This window comes from Aedes aegypti, chromosome 2 (assembly GCF_002204515.2).
Source record: "Aedes aegypti strain LVP_AGWG chromosome 2, AaegL5.0 Primary Assembly, whole genome shotgun sequence".
In the NCBI taxonomy this organism is placed as follows: domain Eukaryota; kingdom Metazoa; phylum Arthropoda; class Insecta; order Diptera; family Culicidae; genus Aedes; species Aedes aegypti.
Genome location: NC_035108.1, coordinates 88,483,438 through 88,502,633, shown reverse-complemented (window position 1 = coordinate 88,502,633; position 19,196 = coordinate 88,483,438). Strand labels below are relative to the sequence as shown.

Genomic DNA, 19,196 nt, shown 5'->3' with positions numbered 1-19,196 from the left:
GTTTTATTTCTGGTTTGTGTATGTTTTTACGCAAAGTATTCGTCTTCATCCCTTAAGTTCGTCGATATTAGCAGAAATTGTTATCTGTAGTATCTCCAAGCCAGCAAAAATATCGTGGAATCGTGCCTCTGCTCGCATCCATTGTTTTACGCTGCATCGCAACATTCATCGGTAAAGCACGAGATGGAAACAACAAATGAAACGATCTGCTCGAAGTGTAACGAAGTGTTACTGATGGGCAAACGTATACAATATGCCAAGGCTTTTGCACTGATGCCTATCATGCAGAGTGCGTCAAATTAACAGATACCGATGTATTGAGCTTCAAACGAAATCGTTGTATTTGGTGGTTGTGCGTAAGCTGTACCACCCTGATGAGCCAAATACGGAATGACAAATCATTGCTCTCAAAGCGATCGAATTTCGCCCCCGAACACAATCAGTCGATGAATATGGTACTTGCGAACGATATACTGGAGCTGAAAAAGGAAATTGCTGTCATCCAACGCACTATTGCCGACCAGAGTGATCGCACTGCTACTACAACATCGATCAATGATAGTCCTCCTTTGGCTCGATCTTCCCCGAAGTCAAATAGAAAATTGATGCATGGCTCGAAGTGCTCTAATGATAGTTCCTCAATTTCATCTGTACCTCGGGCGAAATTTTGGCTTTTCTTCACTCGATTGAGAAATACTGTGAGCGAAAATCAAATGCTTAGGATGGTGTCAACTGCAATCGGATCGAAAAATGTTACAGTGAAGAAACTTGTCGCTGACTGGAAGGACGTTTCCACAATGCCGTATGTTTCGTTCAAAATTGGAATTGAAGCAGAATTCAGGAATATTGCTATGCGTCGCTCTATTTGGCCCGTTGGAGTTTGCTACAGAGAATTCTACAACGAATACGATATCTGGGAACCTGAATATGATGATATATTTGGTATAAGTGTGTTCCATCCATAATCACGTTGTTTTTGTTTTTAGACTTTTTGGCTATATTTTGTGAAGCTAAATGTTCATTCATGTCGGAAGAACTAGTAAGATGTTGTGACCCGATTATGTTGAAAATTTTTTGTTTGTTTTTGTTATGTCGTCGCTAGCTCTTGTTTTGAAGTAATTTCATTAGTTTTAAGATCATTCAATTAGACCATATGTAGTCCGTTGAATTAACCATGAAATAAATAAATAAATAAATAAATAAGTTATTGCAAGTTATTTTTTCCTCCTCGAGAATGTTCTCTTTTTATGATTTGCCATTTCTAATTATGATTTCCATGAGTTGGCCGGGATTTGAATCAAAGTTTCCGGAATATAAGACAAAAGTGAGGAAGCGTCCGGAATAAGAATCATAAAAAGCCACACATTTTTATTCATTTATTTCTGGTTTATTCGGATGGTAGATAATGCTGAGGAATCATATAAAATAATTTATTTTATACGCCTTTCGATGCGATACACTTCACTGAGGGCTTAAATGTCCGTAATATGAATCAAAACCGTAAATATAATTTACGTAAATAGAAAATACGTAAGTGCAAGTTTTTTTTTTGCCTTTTTGGGTGTTGATAGTGTAGTACATTTTTCGGATAAACCCTTCATTGAAGTAAATTCTAAAAGAGCGTAAGGAAATCTTATTCTGGCGATATAGAAATTGTATTTTGTAGACACCTCGGGACAATATAACTCTCAAAAACCGACGAACATTACAAAAAAAAAAAAAAAAACAAACGATACTAATATAAGCCATACTATAACCATAACCCAAACCAGAACTAACAGCTAGACACTTACCAGAAACTTCGTTGCAGCGACGCAAAACCAAAATTGAAAACCGCATAATGGCTGCAATTTGTGAACGAACGTAACCCCTTCCGGTGAACGAAACAATCATCGAAAGCACGCCTGCCCCCTTTGCCAGAGCAGATTAACATCTATGAAAACACCAGCTGCTTCAAACTACATCGTTGTAATTGCATTGCTCAAACTAATTTCATCAGATTAAGAAGAAACATTTATTCTCCATTTTCAAATTACACTCTTTCCGTTGGTTTCCATTTCGCACTTCCCTTTGGAAAGCTACCGGTGACAAACGCAAAAGTTCCACCCGTTTCCCATCCGCCATTGCCTAACCTTTACTCGATTCTAAAACCCCTCGCCCCCTCCCACTTAAACAATCAAACATATTCATCTCGATTTGCTAACGAACCTCCCTGCCCTGCCAACAATGATAATACGCTATTAAACTTTCGAGTACGAATTAAACGCAAAAGTGGCTTCTCGTTGCTAGGAGAAGTTGTCCTTTTCTTTTGGTACCGTCCGCTCTCTTGATACGGTAGAGTGACCCAAGTGTGAATCTCTGTGTGTGTGTCTGGATGTGTGTGCTTCTGTTTTAAAGTGTGAGTGAATGTGACGCTTTTCAGGAATTTTCTTCGGCCACTCCTCACAGAGCTACAATGGCTGTCATTCTCCGTCCTACAGCTAGTTGGCTGCTCATTTCGTAGCAGCATTTCTGCTTTTTAGGTTCCTGCAATCCGTATCTATTAGGGTCTGTTTCCGGTACTTCTCTGTGGGTATGTGAGTGGGTGACTGTCCTACACTTTGGTTTCACGTTATGTATCTTAGAGCTTGTTTTGATTGTTTCTTGTATCTAAACTCGTTTTTTTTGGTTTACTTTTCTACTACTTTCTATTCTATTGCACTCCTAATAGGGTGTCCCAGAAACACTCAAAGTTCAAAAAGTAAAGGTGCTCAACCCTAACATGAAAGATTTGCTTTTGCATTACATTTTTGTAGAGCATATGGTTGGTTTGACTTTATTAACGAGATTTTTAGCCCTGGGCTAGTTCATCTCGGGACCAACGGCTTTACTTCCCTTCCGAAGGAAGTCGTCACTATAACTTTTTACGTCATAAGTGACTATGTCGGGGATGGGATTCGATCCCAGGTCCTCGGCGTGAGAGGCGAGTGTTCTAACCACTACACCAGGTCCGTCCCCTGTAGAGCATATATTTTTTCGAAAGGATCAAAAAAAAAATGTAGAGCATATATTTTTGATCCTTTCGAAATGCCTTGAGACTTTTTAACTAATACAATTTCTGAAATATTTTTTTACATGAATATCATTGAGCATTCGTGTGGAATAAATTAAAAAAAAAATGTTTGTTCGTCTATTCAACTTTTCAAATCAATAAAAAATCGGTTTCTAGATTTTTTTGGTAAATATTCAACCGAAATATCTGTAGCATTTTTTTTTATTCTAGATTTTGATCCGATAGCAATGTTTATAATCATTATTTTCGTGAAAAAATGATTGAATGGTTGTAAAAATCAGGAATACAAGACATTATTTAAAATTTAAAGTTCCAATCAATGATGAGTCTCTAATTAATTCGAGCTTGTTATATCCGATTTCACTCGCAACATGTCACAATTTTGAACTACAGGTCGCAAAACTTGTATAAAGTAATACTGATTTTTTTATTGTTTGGATGAAATTTGAACTATTGTTGTAGAAATTTTAATTATTACAATCCATTATACATGCAGAAAAGGACTTTAACTTATGTGCAGGACATTGTTTCGTTTCAATTAAACGATTGCATTTCGAAGAAATTGATTTTTTTTGGTTTTCAAAAGTTTTGTGGAAAAAACAGATGGGTATTTTTATACCAAAAAAATAGAAAACTTATAAATATTTTTAAAATAATAGTAGGCGTTCAAAACAACTGCAATTACTATCAAAATATGACTTTTTGAATAAAAAAAAAAACAATTTCCTATAAATCAATCAATCGAATTAGTAGACAATTGATTTATCCCACAAAAATCCTATATATAAGCAAACTTTTCATTCTAGAGTTTAGCACCATTACCTTTCGAACATTCATTTTTTCGGGACACCCTAACTCCTATTTGTTTACTCAATTTTTCTGTCTCGTGCATACCTCTACTCGAGCACTCATAGCGCTACTTTGTTCTCGCACAGATATCTCGCTTTTTTTCTTTCCTCGAAAAATCTCGTCCATAAACCTCCATTCACCCGAAATTTGTACAAAGGAAGATTTTCTTGTTTCAGTTTGTGGGATTGTGTGATTCTCTATCCGGAAATACCTCGTTCACTGTCCGTTACTATTCCGCACTCGCACCCAATAAGCTCCACCACGGCTCGGGGTCCCCCACCGGGGTCCTTTTTCCTGTGGTATGGCACTCCACCACCACCAATCCCACCAGCTCCTCCAGGTCCAAGTGGTTCCACTTGGACAACTAGTTTCGCTGTCTTCCGGAAGAAGATGCCCAATGGAATGTTCTCGGAACCTCCTCCTGCAACGGGACCGCGATCCGGATCGCGATGGTATACTACAGTCTTGTTTCCTTTGCTGTAGTGCTCGATTCGGGGAGCCGCCGCTGGGCCAATTTCATCTCGGATCGTGATTGTGCCATACCTTAAACTGCTTACTCACAACAATATGCACTAAAAGTGTCACATAAAATAGTAAAATACTGGCGTGCGAAAGAACTGGTCGACCGGTTGTCGCTGCGTTGTGTTGCATCGCCGCCGGATGTTCACCTGCAGAGGGAAAACAGAGAAAAAGAACAACGGTTAGCCAGTGTGGTACGCGAAACAAGGGGATAAGTTACGGGAGATTTCGGGAATAAATGGGATTTTTTTTTTATCAGGAGCCAAGTCAAGAGCAATCGCGGGAATAGAGATGAATGGTTTGAGATTAGTTTTTAGGTCAGGATAAATATTTTATTTCATTTAACGTTGATTTCGCAGCTTTACATATGCCGCCTTAGGGCGGTTCATTCTCCCATAAAGGAAGATATCACACTTATGATAAAATAGTGTTCTGTGCAATTTTTAGCTTTTTAGTGGTGATTTGAAGGTGGACCAAAGACAATATAGGTTTGTTAGGAAATTACCATGGAGAAATTTCGAAATAAACACGTAATATAAGTACACACTTTATTAATTACTCTTATTTGAATTGAATTCAACGAATCTACTATTGATTAAATTAATGAGAAGTTGTTTCCTTAATTTAGGATTAAGACTTACTGACCATTACATAAATAACTTGCGGTATACAGTTGTGAATTTAAACACGGAATTAACGTCGAAAAGGTGCCTATGTAAAATGTTTTTCTTCAAATTCTCTGCATCGTAACCTGTCAGACCGCGTTGAAGACCAGCCTATCAATTTATGGTGAAAACTCATACTTCAAACCTTAACCCATACCCGCCCACCTTCCTAAAAATAGAACAGGAGCCCCGAACGTCCAGCGTCCTATAAATGTGATATATCATACTATAGTATTTGTAATGCAAATATCTTGAAAATAATGAGGATTAAAAGAAAACTGTCTTCTGCAAAGTTGATCCTTTCCACTTTATAAATGTTTTAATTCCAAATTAACTCACCAGGTGGCGCACAGAGTTCAACAAATATCGCATGCAGAAGCAACAAATGAAACAACTCCCGCGTTAAGTATCATACAGGCGTATCTGCATTGATCGATTTCTCTTCGTTGATTTTATCTTTAAGTTAGTACATGAAAATCAATCAAGCTCAAGCTCAAGCTCAAGTTAGTACATAAAAATCAAATAACTTTCGTGAAATTTTGCAATGCAGCATGACGACGGACGATGAGTACTTTCTATTGATTCTTAAAAAGCAGTTGAAAATAGTCACCCGGCTAAATTATTAACTAAAGAAAAAATCAATGAAGAGAAAACGATCACTGCAGTTACGCCCTTTTGATGCTGAACGCGAGAATTTTTCGGAGTACAGTCACCCCACAGTTATGGATCAACTAAGGGACATTTTTCAGAACAAAATGTGATTAAAAAACATAGTGTCGCTTTACGGAACAAAATTACCACCCAGGCACTGCAGAATAAAGTTGTTTTTGAAAAAACACCTCAAAGCTCACTGTTATTTACCAAAAAGTGTCGATTTCGATAGAAATTTCACGATGTCAAACCCACAGATGTGGATCAGTGGGAGAGTAGGATCCCTATTGAGAAGTATGAACACCAAATAGATATTTCAAAAATATCGAAAATCAACTTTTTGACGCAAAATTTAGCATCCGTTAAGCAAGCCTCGTTGTAAATGAAGCCCTTTCTTTACAATTGTACTTATTACAACAACTTTAACCGGGAGAAGACTGGTAATGGACCCTTCTAAGCTTAGCAAGTAGTGGAATTTCTCTTCGACCATGCTGTGGAACGTTTTTCTATGGGAGGGGCATATTGCCCGGTTTGTTTTGAAACGTCAAAATTTAGACCGTTTACAGAAAACGTCTTGTACTCTTTTTAGAAGCTACCTGGGAAGAGAAAGTTGCATGCAGAGCATGACCAACTAACAAAATAACACCTTGACATCAAAAACGATAGAAGTAATGCATTTGCTACTGCGATAGAGCAGTTTTTTCTTAAGGGGGCGTATCATACCGGTTTACCCTATGGATCAAATCGACTCATATAGTGGTTTCTGCGCTCGTGTACATACAGTTTACATGTCACCAACACTACTAAAAGAGTGCTGGTTGAAAATATAAACAAAGATCAGCTGTTCCCAGCAAAATCAAACGGCAGTATTTTCAACCAGCAAATTTGCGCACGTGTTCGTGACACCGCTCGGCGAGAGCTCAATTATGGATCAGAACACTATAAAAGCAATTTATCTGTGAGTAAAACAAATGGTGTTAAGTGAAAGCATACGTTTTGGCGTTTCTTTCAAAATCGTCTTATCGTTGATTCATAACTGTGGTATGGTTTCCAATGCCCCACAGTTATGAATCAACGATTCTTGGAATGCGGGTGGCATTGTTTTTCCCTCGTACGAAAAAAATTTGCTTACGCATATTATAATTAATTGAGATGCTGTATAGGTTTATAGTTCACTTAGGTAAAATGTGTTTTGCGTAATTACAACTCTAGTTGATGAGATATTCCCGTTTTAATCCAACTGTGATCCATATCTGTGTGCTATCCATAACTGTAGGGCGACTGTACAAATATTTGCTTCGTTTATATCTCAGACCATCGATGAGATACAAAATTAGTGTCTTCGACGAAGTTGATCAACTCAATGGGATCTATTCGCATAGAAACATAGTTGTTTGAAAAACACTCCCAAGGTGCCGCTAGTCGGCAAATATATTATTTTTTTACATCTCTAACAAGGGCTTGGACGCAAGTTACAAATCAATGTTGATCTAAGTACCTATTCGCCTAAAAACTTCTTAGGTCCCAAACATCACTCACAACGGTGGTAGGTTATCTGATATAAAGTCGTTTGGCATAATGAGTCTGAATCCAAGATTTTCTTAAGATGTCATTCATTTTTACGTTTCTATTGAATCCCTCTGACGACATCCGGCTTATTTTGGAGACAATTGAGACAAGAATGACAGTTTATTCAACAATCATATTGTACGTTCTGTTGACGAATAGATTTTCGAACAAATTTTTAACTTGGAAAAATAAACATTCACACGTCTTTTTATATGGCCCTTCAGTAGAAGCACGCACCTTGCTTTCAATACATAATCCAACAGTGTGCGTTACAAATGCGTTAAATGTTGGTTTTGTTCGCTACGACGCCATTGAATATATGGTAAACATGGTGAAAGAATATTTTGGTGTGACAAAATTATTTAGGTATGAGCAGTGTCGCATAATGGCTGCAATTTGTGAACGAACGTAACCCCTTCCGGTGAACGAAACAATCATCGAAAGCACGCCTGCCCCCTTTGCCAGAGCAGATTAACATCTATGAAAACACCAGCTGCTTCAAACTACATCGTTGTAATTGCATTGCTCAAACTAATTTCATCAGATTAAGAAGAAACATTTATTCTCCATTTTCAAATTACACTCTTTCCGTTGGTTTCCATTTCGCACTTCCCTTTGGAAAGCTACCGGTGACAAACGCAAAAGTTCCACCCGTTTCCCATCCGCCATTGCCTAACCTTTACTCGATTCTAAAACCCCTCGCCCCCTCCCACTTAAACAATCAAACATATTCATCTCGATTTGCTAACGAACCTCCCTGCCCTGCCAACAATGATAATACGCTATTAAACTTTCGAGTACGAATTAAACGCAAAAGTGGCTTCTCGTTGCTAGGAGAAGTTGTCCTTTTCTTTTGGTACCGTCCGCTCTCTTGATACGGTAGAGTGACCCAAGTGTGAATCTCTGTGTGTGTGTCTGGATGTGTGTGCTTCTGTTTTAAAGTGTGAGTGAATGTGACGCTTTTCAGGAATTTTCTTCGGCCACTCCTCACAGAGCTACAATGGCTGTCATTCTCCGTCCTACAGCTAGTTGGCTGCTCATTTCGTAGCAGCATTTCTGCTTTTTAGGTTCCTGCAATCCGTATCTATTAGGGTCTGTTTCCGGTACTTCTCTGTGGGTATGTGAGTGGGTGACTGTCCTACACTTTGGTTTCACGTTATGTATCTTAGAGCTTGTTTTGATTGTTTCTTGTATCTAAACTCGTTTTTTTTTGGTTTACTTTTCTACTACTTTCTATTCTATTGCACTCCTAATAGGGTGTCCCAGAAACACTCAAAGTTCAAAAAGTAAAGGTGCTCAACCCTAACATGAAAGATTTGCTTTTGCATTACATTTTTGTAGAGCATATGGTTGGTTTGACTTTATTAACGAGATTTTTAGCCCTGGGCTAGTTCATCTCGGGACCAACGGCTTTACTTCCCTTCCGAAGGAAGTCGTCACTATAACTTTTTACGTCATAAGTGACTATGTCGGGGATGGGATTCGATCCCAGGTCCTCGGCGTGAGAGGCGAGTGTTCTAACCACTACACCAGGTCCGTCCCCTGTAGAGCATATATTTTTTCGAAAGGATCAAAAAAAAAATGTAGAGCATATATTTTTGATCCTTTCGAAATGCCTTGAGACTTTTTAACTAATACAATTTCTGAAATATTTTTTTACATGAATATCATTGAGCATTCGTGTGGAATAAATTAAAAAAAAAATGTTTGTTCGTCTATTCAACTTTTCAAATCAATAAAAAATCGGTTTCTAGATATTTTTTGGTAAATATTCTACCGAAATATCTGTAGCATTTTTTTTTATTCTAGATTTTGATCCGATAGCAATGTTTATAATCATTATTTTCGTGAAAAAATGATTGAATGGTTGTAAAAATCAGGAATACAAGACATTATTTAAAATTTAAAGTTCCAATCAATGATGAGTCTCTAATTAATTCGAGCTTGTTATATCCGATTTCACTCGCAACATGTCACAATTTTGAACTACAGGTCGCAAAACTTGTATAAAGTAATACTGATTTTTTTATTGTTTGGATGAAATTTGAACTATTGTTGTAGAAATTTTAATTATTACAATCCATTATACATGCAGAAAAGGACTTTAACTTATGTGCAGGACATTGTTTCGTTTCAATTAAACGATTGCATTTCGAAGAAATTGATTTTTTTGGTTTCAAAAGTTTTGTGGAAAAAACAGATGGGTATTTTTATACCAAAAAAATAGAAAACTTATAAATATTTTTAAAATAATAGTAGGCGTTCAAAACAACTGCAATTACTATCAAAATATGACTTTTTGAATAAAAAAAAAAACAATTTCCTATAAATCAATCAATCGAATTAGTAGACAATTGATTTATCCCACAAAAATCCTATATATAAGCAAACTTTTCATTCTAGAGTTTAGCACCATTACCTTTCGAACATTCATTTTTTCGGGACACCCTAACTCCTATTTGTTTACTCAATTTTTCTGTCTCGTGCATACCTCTACTCGAGCACTCATAGCGCTACTTTGTTCTCGCACAGATATCTCGCTTTTTTTCTTTCCTCGAAAAATCTCGTCCATAAACCTCCATTCACCCGAAATTTGTACAAAGGAAGATTTTCTTGTTTCAGTTTGTGGGATTGTGTGATTCTCTATCCGGAAATACCTCGTTCACTGTCCGTTACTATTCCGCACTCGCACCCAATAAGCTCCACCACGGCTCGGGGTCCCCCACCGGGGTCCTTTTTCCTGTGGTATGGCACTCCACCACCACCAATCCCACCAGCTCCTCCAGGTCCAAGTGGTTCCACTTGGACAACTAGTTTCGCTGTCTTCCGGAAGATGAGATGATGAGATATTCCCGTTTTAATCCAACTGTGATCCATATCTGTGTGCTATCCATAACTGTAGGGCGACTGTACAAATATTTGCTTCGTTTATATCTCAGACCATCGATGAGATACAAAATTAGTGTCTTCGACGAAGTTGATCAACTCAATGGGATCTATTCGCATAGAAACATAGTTGTTTGAAAAACACTCCCAAGGTGCCGCTAGTCGGCAAATATATTATTTTTTTACATCTCTAACAAGGGCTTGGACGCAAGTTACAAATCAATGTTGATCTAAGTACCTATTCGCCTAAAAACTTCTTAGGTCCCAAACATCACTCACAACGGTGGTAGGTTATCTGATATAAAGTCGTTTGGCATAATGAGTCTGAATCCAAGATTTTCTTAAGATGTCATTCATTTTTACGTTTCTATTGAATCCCTCTGACGACATCCGGCTTATTTTGGAGACAATTGAGACAAGAATGACAGTTTATTCAACAATCATATTGTACGTTCTGTTGACGAATAGATTTTCGAACAAATTTTTAACTTGGAAAAATAAACATTCACACGTCTTTTTATATGGCCCTTCAGTAGAAGCACGCACCTTGCTTTCAATACATAATCCAACAGTGTGCGTTACAAATGCGTTAAATGTTGGTTTTGTTCGCTACGACGCCATTGAATATATGGTAAACATGGTGAAAGAATATTTTGGTGTGACAAAATTATTTAGGTATGAGCAGTGTCGTGAAAATTCATCCGAATGATACCCGATCAGTGTGAAAACGAACAAAAACAAACTCCGCTAGCACGAAACCAATTCAAGTCCTCCTCGAGCATAGTTCACGTCTCATGCCTGTAGAGGACTACCGGTCTTATGAGCGTTTTGTACATCGTGTATTTGGTGCGGGGGTGAATGTTTTTTGACCGCAGTTTCTTATGGAGCCCATAGTATGCATGACTTCCACTGATGATGCGCCTTCGTACTTTTCGACTAACATTGTTCTAAGCGGTCAGCAATGATCCGATGTAGACGAACTCGTCCATCACTTCGAAAGTATCCCCGTCTATCGTGACACTGCTTCCTAGGCGGGCCCTGGTGCGCTTGGTTCCGCCTTTCAGCATGAACTTTGTTTCAGACGCATTCACAATTAGCCCGACTCTTGTTGCATTGCGTTTCAGGCGGGTGAACAAATCTGCCACCGTTTCAAATTTTCTCCCAATAATATCCATGTCGTCCGAAAGAAAATCTAGGATAGCACTTTGAAGGCGGCGTTTTGAATAGTGATTTCACGATAACTTTCACACTCCAGTTTGTCGCCCTTCTTGTAGATTGGACTTGCTTCCACTCCCCCGGTTGCTGTTCCGTTTCCCAGATTCTGACTAGCAGCCGATGCAGACAAGCGGCCAACCTCTCCAGGCCCATCTAGATGAGTTCGGCTCCGATACCATCCTTGCCAGCGGCCTTGTTGTTCTTGAGCTGTTGAATGGCCTCCTTTACTTCCCCCATCGTGGGAGCTAGTTGGTTTTCACTGTCCGCTGTTCTGACGTAGCCATCGCCTTCGCTGTCCTAACCTTCTGTACCTATGTTCTCTGCGCCGTTCAGGTGTGCATCATAGTGCTGCTTCCACCTTTCGATCACCTCGCGTCCGTCCGTCAAGATGCTCCCATCCTTATCCCGGCACATTTCAGCTCGCGGCACGAAGCCTATGCGGGATGTGTTGAGCTTCTGACAGAACTTCCGCGTTTCTTGAGAACGGTACAGCAACTCCATCTCTTGACATTCCACCTCTTCCAGTCGGCGCTTTTTGTCCAGGAATAGGCGGGTTTGCTATTTCCGCTTTAGTCTATATCGTTCCGCGTTGTGCCGCGTACCTTGCGGCAGCATTGCAGCCCGCTCTGGATTCTTCTCCTCTAAAACCTCCTGGCACTCCTCGTCAAAACAATCGTTTTGTTAATTATTGAATTAAAACCAATTGAATGGAACCACCCTAATGTGGTACTAGATTAGGAGAACTAGTGATCCCTTTCGATCATATATAGAAACTTTAAACGGTCCCTTTCCAAGAACCGAAAGATCGCGCCAACGAGCGCAGGTAGATTTTTTATAGATCATGAGCATCTCATATAGGCCAATACAAGAGCCAGATCAGTTCAGTAGCAAATAAACCTTTAAACCTTTCGCATCAACCCCTTTATATTTGTGATATCGAAGAGAGCATAAAGTCTAGCAGTTCGAAAACCGAGACCAGACCAAATTAGTTAATTTTCGTTACATAAAAAATGGTCCTTCGAACCGGATAGTTTGGCGTCGGTCGAAGTGTCGTAGTAAAGTCGGTTCGCAGTAGCGCGAAATAAGTTCCGAGTCGTGAATAGTGCAAATTAACTCGACTATCGCATCGCGGTTGATCTCAGTTTGCGCCGGTAAAAGTGAGCCACCGTGATACCAAGTGATCGTATTGTCTGTGAGACATTCTGTTCTGTTCGCGTGGACAGAAAAAGTGCACCAAAGTGCGGGACTTTGAGTAAGGCAGAAGCAGTAAATTAGATTGCTGTCCGTCCCTGCGATCGTATTCGGACTGAACAAACGATAGTGCAACGTTCTGTTAAGTGCTAGCGAAGCGTATCCTGAAATTGAACGGGAAAAGAAAAAGGTGATCTGTCCACATAGGTCGGCAAAAGGTAGAAAGCTGAAGTGTCCGAGTCCCAAGTGCCCCAGAAAATAGCGCCATTGAGAGTGTGACCCGCGTGGCTTGAGCTTCCTGACCGCGTGGAGCTGGCTTGGCTTCGGTTCTTCCACACAAAGGGGTCAATCGACAAAGGACCCTCTGACAAAGGGGATACACTGCGCTCCGTTCCCCACACGCTGATGCCTACTGTAAGTAGATTGCATGTACGATACTAACCCTTTCATCAGATGAACTTTCGCGTTCTATTTGTTGTTTGTTCAAATAAATTGAGCTTTGGTTTGAGGATTTGCGAATTTCTAACACGAGGTGAGGACAAGCCAATCGCTCGTGATAGCTGTTAACTGTAAAGCCATAATCGAACTCCAGCACTTTTTGCAATTTTGCGTTCAGAATTTTTGGGCTTTGGTTGGACGACGACGATATGGCACCTGCTTCGAAGTCGCTTCGGAGGCAAGAGCGGTTCTGCTTAGAGTCCTTTGTGGCATGTGCATCCCACATGTTAGCAAATCCCATTTCCAAACTTTAAGGGACCACTCTAGTGGCACCCCACAAAGAAAATAGCAAACGTTTTACAATGCCATCGAACTGATTTATGCGGCGAACGAATATGAGCCCATAAAGCAGTTCGATGACTTAAAGCCTGACCCGGCAGAAAATAGGCTGGGATCATATTACATTCTGAACACGCAAACAGCGTGTGGTCGTCAAGCGCAATTCGGTTTGGCGCAATTAGCCTTCTCCGTATCTCTCTCTCTCTCTGAGCATTCTCTTTTTCGGTGTCGATCACTGATTGGTGATCAAATACATAACAATACATAAGTGCTTTCAAGTGTCTCCGAACTAAATAAGTGTCAGAATAATTTTGGATAACTGAATAAAGCAATTCTGTCTTGACCCTCAAACCGAGAGGTTCGTTTGCCATTTTAATTATCGAGGATGATGACAACCAAAAAGGAGATTTCTCTACATGGCTACCAAAGTGACAGGCTACCAAAGTGAAAAAGTGTGAAAAACAGTTGTGAAGATTTTGAAGTGAAGATTTTGCACCATGACGGTGACATCGATCTTAATTATAATGCTAGCATTAATTTTGATGTGCGCAACAGTGGCATTAATGCAGCAAGTAATCACCGAGTGGGCTAAAGGAATGGAAAAGGCACAATTTGCCATATTAACGAACTAACTGAAGTGAAATAAAACGGACAAGGAGCGTTAGAACAGTGTAGTTTGAGTGAATCAGCAACATGGGCACTACGGAGTCCAAGAACACGGAAAATAAAGGTGACCCACAGGTCCAAGTACTCAATAGATTAGAAGTACACGAAAGTTTACACCAGAAAAACGATATTAAACTGAACATTATTCTAATACTAGTAGTACTACAACTACTAATCATGTTTTACCGCATGTATAAGGAACATTCACGGAAGCAAGCTTTAAAAGCTGCGAAGAGTGTGTCGGCTTTAAATAAACTAAGTGAGGTTTAAAAAAAAAAAAAAAGTACAAACAGTGTCGAACTCGAAAAACGGTCAGTTTTTTTTTCAGGCATCTATCTCGCCTCTAAGAGATAAACAGTGGGGCAGTAGCCCATAATAAAGAAAGTAGCCGAATCTAACATGATGAATGAACGCGAGACCCTTGCCTGAGGTCGGCAACAGTAGCAGCGAATAGCAGCAGAAAAGTGAATCATCATTAAAAGCGAGCGTAGAGGAGTGCGCCTCCGCCGCAAGGAACAGCAATCGAACCAGAATTCAGCGTCGAGGAGTGCGCCTCCGCTAAACGGGTGGAATGGTTGTAAGATAAGTAAAGGATTTGTTTTTACTTTTAATGTTTATAGATATAAGATTAGCAAAATATTAATGATACAGCTTGAAGAGGATGTTGGTCAGTTGATTAGACTTGCCAATAATCTAAAAAAGTCCATAAATACGAATTATAGAACCGAAACTCTTCAAGCAAAATTTAAATATGCTCATGAACTCTATGCCGATGTTGAACAAAGACTTATAGAGTTCGAAGAGGAAATATCGTTAACAAATTTAAACTTTCTGATTAAATCTTCAAGACAAGCATATTTTGAAATAACCGAAATAATAAAACGGAAAATAAAAGTAAACGACGCGAAATCAGGAGTCATAAATATCACGACAATGGCGACTCCTAAAGTCGATCTGAAATTGGGCACAGCCCTAGTGCAAATTTACGACGGCACATCAGAACATTTAACAACTTTTCTGGACGCAGTGAGGTTGTTTCACTCAAACGTAGAGGAAACATTTGCGGGGGCAACCCCTGCCCAGAAAAATGCTGCCGAAGCCACGGTGGTGCGGTTCGTAAGAACTCGTTTAACCGGCAAAGCTCGTCAGGCCGTGAATGAAAATCAAACCCTTAACGAAACTCTAGACGCTGTTAAAAATCACTGCATGTCAAAAATAACAGCAGAAAACCTCATAGCTAAACTCGCTGCAATTAAACAAACGGACAACGTGACTGACTTTTGTGAACAAGTCGACAAAATTATCGCGCAGCTAAAATCGGTGTATTTGGGTGACAACATACCTGAAGCTACAGCGCAGAAAATGGCCACAAAACATGGCGTAGATGCTCTCATCAGGGGCACTAAGAACAATGAAGCACGCATTGTTCTTAAAGCAGGTAATTTTACCAATATTAATGATGCAATTCAGAAATTGCAAGAAAATGCACAATCCAGCCCAATTACTGGAGAAACAAGTCAAAATATCACTCGAATAATGTGGACATCAAGAGATGGAGCTCGAGGTCGTGCTCGAGCCCACCAAACGCAAAATAATCGCGGCAGATGTCAACAGCACAACAGTGGAAATTTCCATCAGTACAACCATGGAAATTTTGGTCACAATCGCGGAAGTTTCCGTCAAAGCAGAGGATATCAGCGATATCCACATCAAAGAGGAGGTTGGTCAAGTCGTGGAAATTCATTTCCAAATCGTGGATTTCCTTTATCAAATCATGGAATGTTTATTGCCCAAAGTGCAAATGAGGGATATCAACAACAACTGCCAAGTTTTCAGCAGCAAATACCCCCTTTAGTATCGCCCGTGAACTATCAGCAGCCACAACGCCCTTTAGGGGTACAATCAATACAGCAACACCCTTTAGGGGTAACGTTCGGGCAGCATACGCAATAAATGTAGCTGCCTCGAATTTCGTATGTCTTAATATTGATGCATCAGAAACACCGTGCATCTTCATGGTGGACAGTGGATCTGATATATCAGTCTTAAAAGCAAACAAAGTTAAACCAAGCCAAATTTATCGACCAACGAACAAATGCAACGTAATCGGTATAGGGAATGGAACAACATCCACTCTAGGAGACACTTTAGTGCAAATCAAAATTTATAACCAAAATTTAGCCCAAAATGTCCACATCGTGGACGAAAATTTCCCAATTCCTACCGATGGAATTCTCGGTAGAGATTTCCTTGCAGGTTGGAAATGCAATATTGATTATAATACCTGGATATTGTCAATCAGAACTTCAGAAAACACCCTCGAAATTCCTATAACCAATCACCTGAGAGGTAAATACTTTATTCCACCACGATGCGAAGTATTAAAACGACTGTATTTTGGCAATATTGAAGATAGCGTTACCATAGCACAGGAAATTCAACATGGAGTTTTCTGTGCTAATGGCATAATTAGCACAAATTACCCATATGTTAAAATCATGAACACTTTAGATGAAACGGTGCAAATTCCAAATGATTTTATACCAAAACTAGTACCAATCTCAAATTACGAAGTATTTAATATAAATAAATCAGCAAACAATACTCACAGGAAGCAAGCACTATTAAATGAATTGAAATTGAACGTAACTGATACAAAACTCAAAGGCAAGCTCGAAAATCTTTTTGAAGAGTTCAGTGATGTTTTCGCATTGACCGACGACGAACTGACAGAAAATAATTTTTACAAGCAAACGATACATCTAAATGATCCGAGTTCCACGTATATTAAAAATTACAGGATTCCGGAAGCACAAAAGCATGAGATGGAAATTCAAGTCCGAAATATGCTGAAAAATAAAATAATTCAAAACTCAGTTTCCCCGTACAATAACCCAATACTTCTAGTACCGAAAAAGTCCGCTACGGGCGATAAAACTTGGCGCCTAGTAGTGGATTTTCGCCAATTAAATAAAAAAATAAGCCCAGATAAATTTCCATTGCCAAGGATAGATGAAATCTTAGACCAACTAGGACGAGCGAAGTATTTTTCGACGCTCGACCTTAAATCTGGATTTCATCAAATCCCGTTAAGTGAAGAAAGCAAAAAATATACAGCTTTCTCATCGAATTCAGGGCACTATGAATTTAACCGATTGCCATTCGGGCTGAATATTAGCCCGAATAGCTTTCAAAGGATGATGACGATTGCATTAAGCGGTCTTCCTCCCGAAACTGCATTCCTATATATCGATGACATCATTGTCATCGGGTGCTCAATAAATCACCATATTGCCAATCTTAAAGAAGTTTTTCAACGTTTGAGGAAATACAACCTCAAACTTAACCCTCACAAGTGCAATTTTTTTAAAGCAGATGTTACCTATTTAGGCCATCATATATCCGCAAGCGGAATACAACCTGACAAAAATAAATACACAGTCATTAAGAATTTTCCTGTACCAACGAATACAGACGAAACTCGTCGATTCGTTGCTTTTTGTAATTATTATCGTCGTTTTATACCAAACTTTGCTCTTATTACAAACCCGCTCAATGTACTTCTAAGAAAAAACGTACCATTTCAGTGGAGTGATGCTTGTCAACAAGCATTTGACTCCCTTAAACGGTCTTTACTATCACCAAATATCCTAAAATTTCCCGACTTTAGAAAAGAATTTATTTTAACTACAGACGCCTCAAATGTAGCCTGTGGAGCAGTTCTTGCTCAGCTACATGATGGTGTTGAACTACCTATTTCATTCGCCAGTAAAGCTTTTACAAAAGGCGAATCCAACAAATCTACAATCGAACAGGAGTTGACCGCAATCCATTGGGCGGTTCAACATTTTCGACCATACCTTTACGGTCGTAAGTTTAAAATAAGAACGGACCATAGGCCTCTTGTTTACCTATTCTCAATGAAGGAACCTTCTTCCAAACTCACCCGAATGCGACTGGATTTGGAGGAATTTGACTTCGAAGTGGAATATATAAAAGGAAGGTCTAACGTAGTATCAGATGCCCTTTCGAGAATTCAAATTTGTACTGAATCTCTCAAACAGATGTATGTAGTAACACGATCCATACATAAAAGGCAAAACAGCGTTACACATCCTAACGTTCAGTCACAAAAGCCTGATCAACTTTTTGTGTACGAAACAGTTAGTAATGAGGAAGCTTTTGTTCTGCCGAAATTAAGTTTTGTACATAATATCGATAATTCACTAGATATAGTAATTTTTAATAAAAATTATACTAAGGGAACGGCCTTCGGGCTGAAAATCCAAAGTAATAACGACAATATAAATAAAATAGTAACAATACAAACAATAATGAAGGAAATTGAAAAGGGGGCCCCAAAAATAACAAATAAAAGAAACAATTCATACATGCTAGCGATCGCAACAAACGATCTTATATTCAAATACATTGATATTCAAAAATTTAAACAAATCGGTAATGATATTCTAAGGAATACGACCATATTATTATTCGAAAAACCTAGGCTTTTGACAAGTCAAGAACAGGTAAATAATGTACTAAACAAGTTTCATAACTCGCCCACAGGAGGACACCTAGGTATTAACCGGTTATACCGAAAAGTGAAATCCATGTACACGTGGCAGAATATGAAAGAAACCATATCAAACTACGTCAAATCGTGCGTAGAATGTAAGCTTAATAAAAATTTTCCTTCAATTAAATCTAAATTAGTAATTACATCAACACCAGTCAAACCTTTCGATGTTCTGTCGATAGACACTGTCGGACCATTTTCACTTACTGAGAATGGAAATCGTTACGCTGTAACTATGCAGTGTGATTTTACTAAATTCGTAATAATCGTTCCGATACCAGATAAATCTTCATACACAATAGCGAAAGCAGTTGTCCAACATTGCATTTTAAACTTCGGACCCATGAAAAGTATAAAAACCGATCAAGGAACGGAGTATAAAGGAGTGTTTGACGAAATATGTAAGCTACTAAATATAAACCATACATGTTCTACCGCATATCATCCACAGACGATAGGAGCATTAGAAAGAAACCATAGGTGTTTAAACGAATACCTACGGATTTTCTCTAATGAATCCAAATCAGATTGGGATGAATGGATACCACATTACTGTTTTTCATATAATACTACACCG

The 19,196-nt window shown here is 39.0% G+C and overlaps 1 protein-coding gene and 1 long non-coding RNA gene across 4 annotated transcripts in view; one reads left to right on the top strand and one right to left on the bottom strand.

The window, feature by feature from the left end:
- Positions 1-3,172: 3,172 nt before the first annotated feature.
- Positions 3,173-19,196, bottom strand: part of LOC5571839 (zwei Ig domain protein zig-8) — a 372,596-nt gene continuing 356,572 nt past the window's right edge. For all 3 annotated transcript variants that reach the window (XM_021841480.1, XM_021841482.1, XM_021841481.1), the window contains one exon: positions 3,173-4,569. In XM_021841480.1, coding sequence (XP_021697172.1) covers positions 4,418-4,569 — 152 coding nt within the window. In that variant the 3' untranslated portion in view covers positions 3,173-4,417. The remainder of the gene's footprint in view (positions 4,570-19,196) is intronic.
- LOC110675746 lies at positions 13,307-14,323 on the top strand. The gene is made up of 2 exons (XR_002499752.1): positions 13,307-14,104; positions 14,239-14,323. It is a non-coding gene; the product is annotated as an uncharacterized LOC110675746 (long non-coding RNA).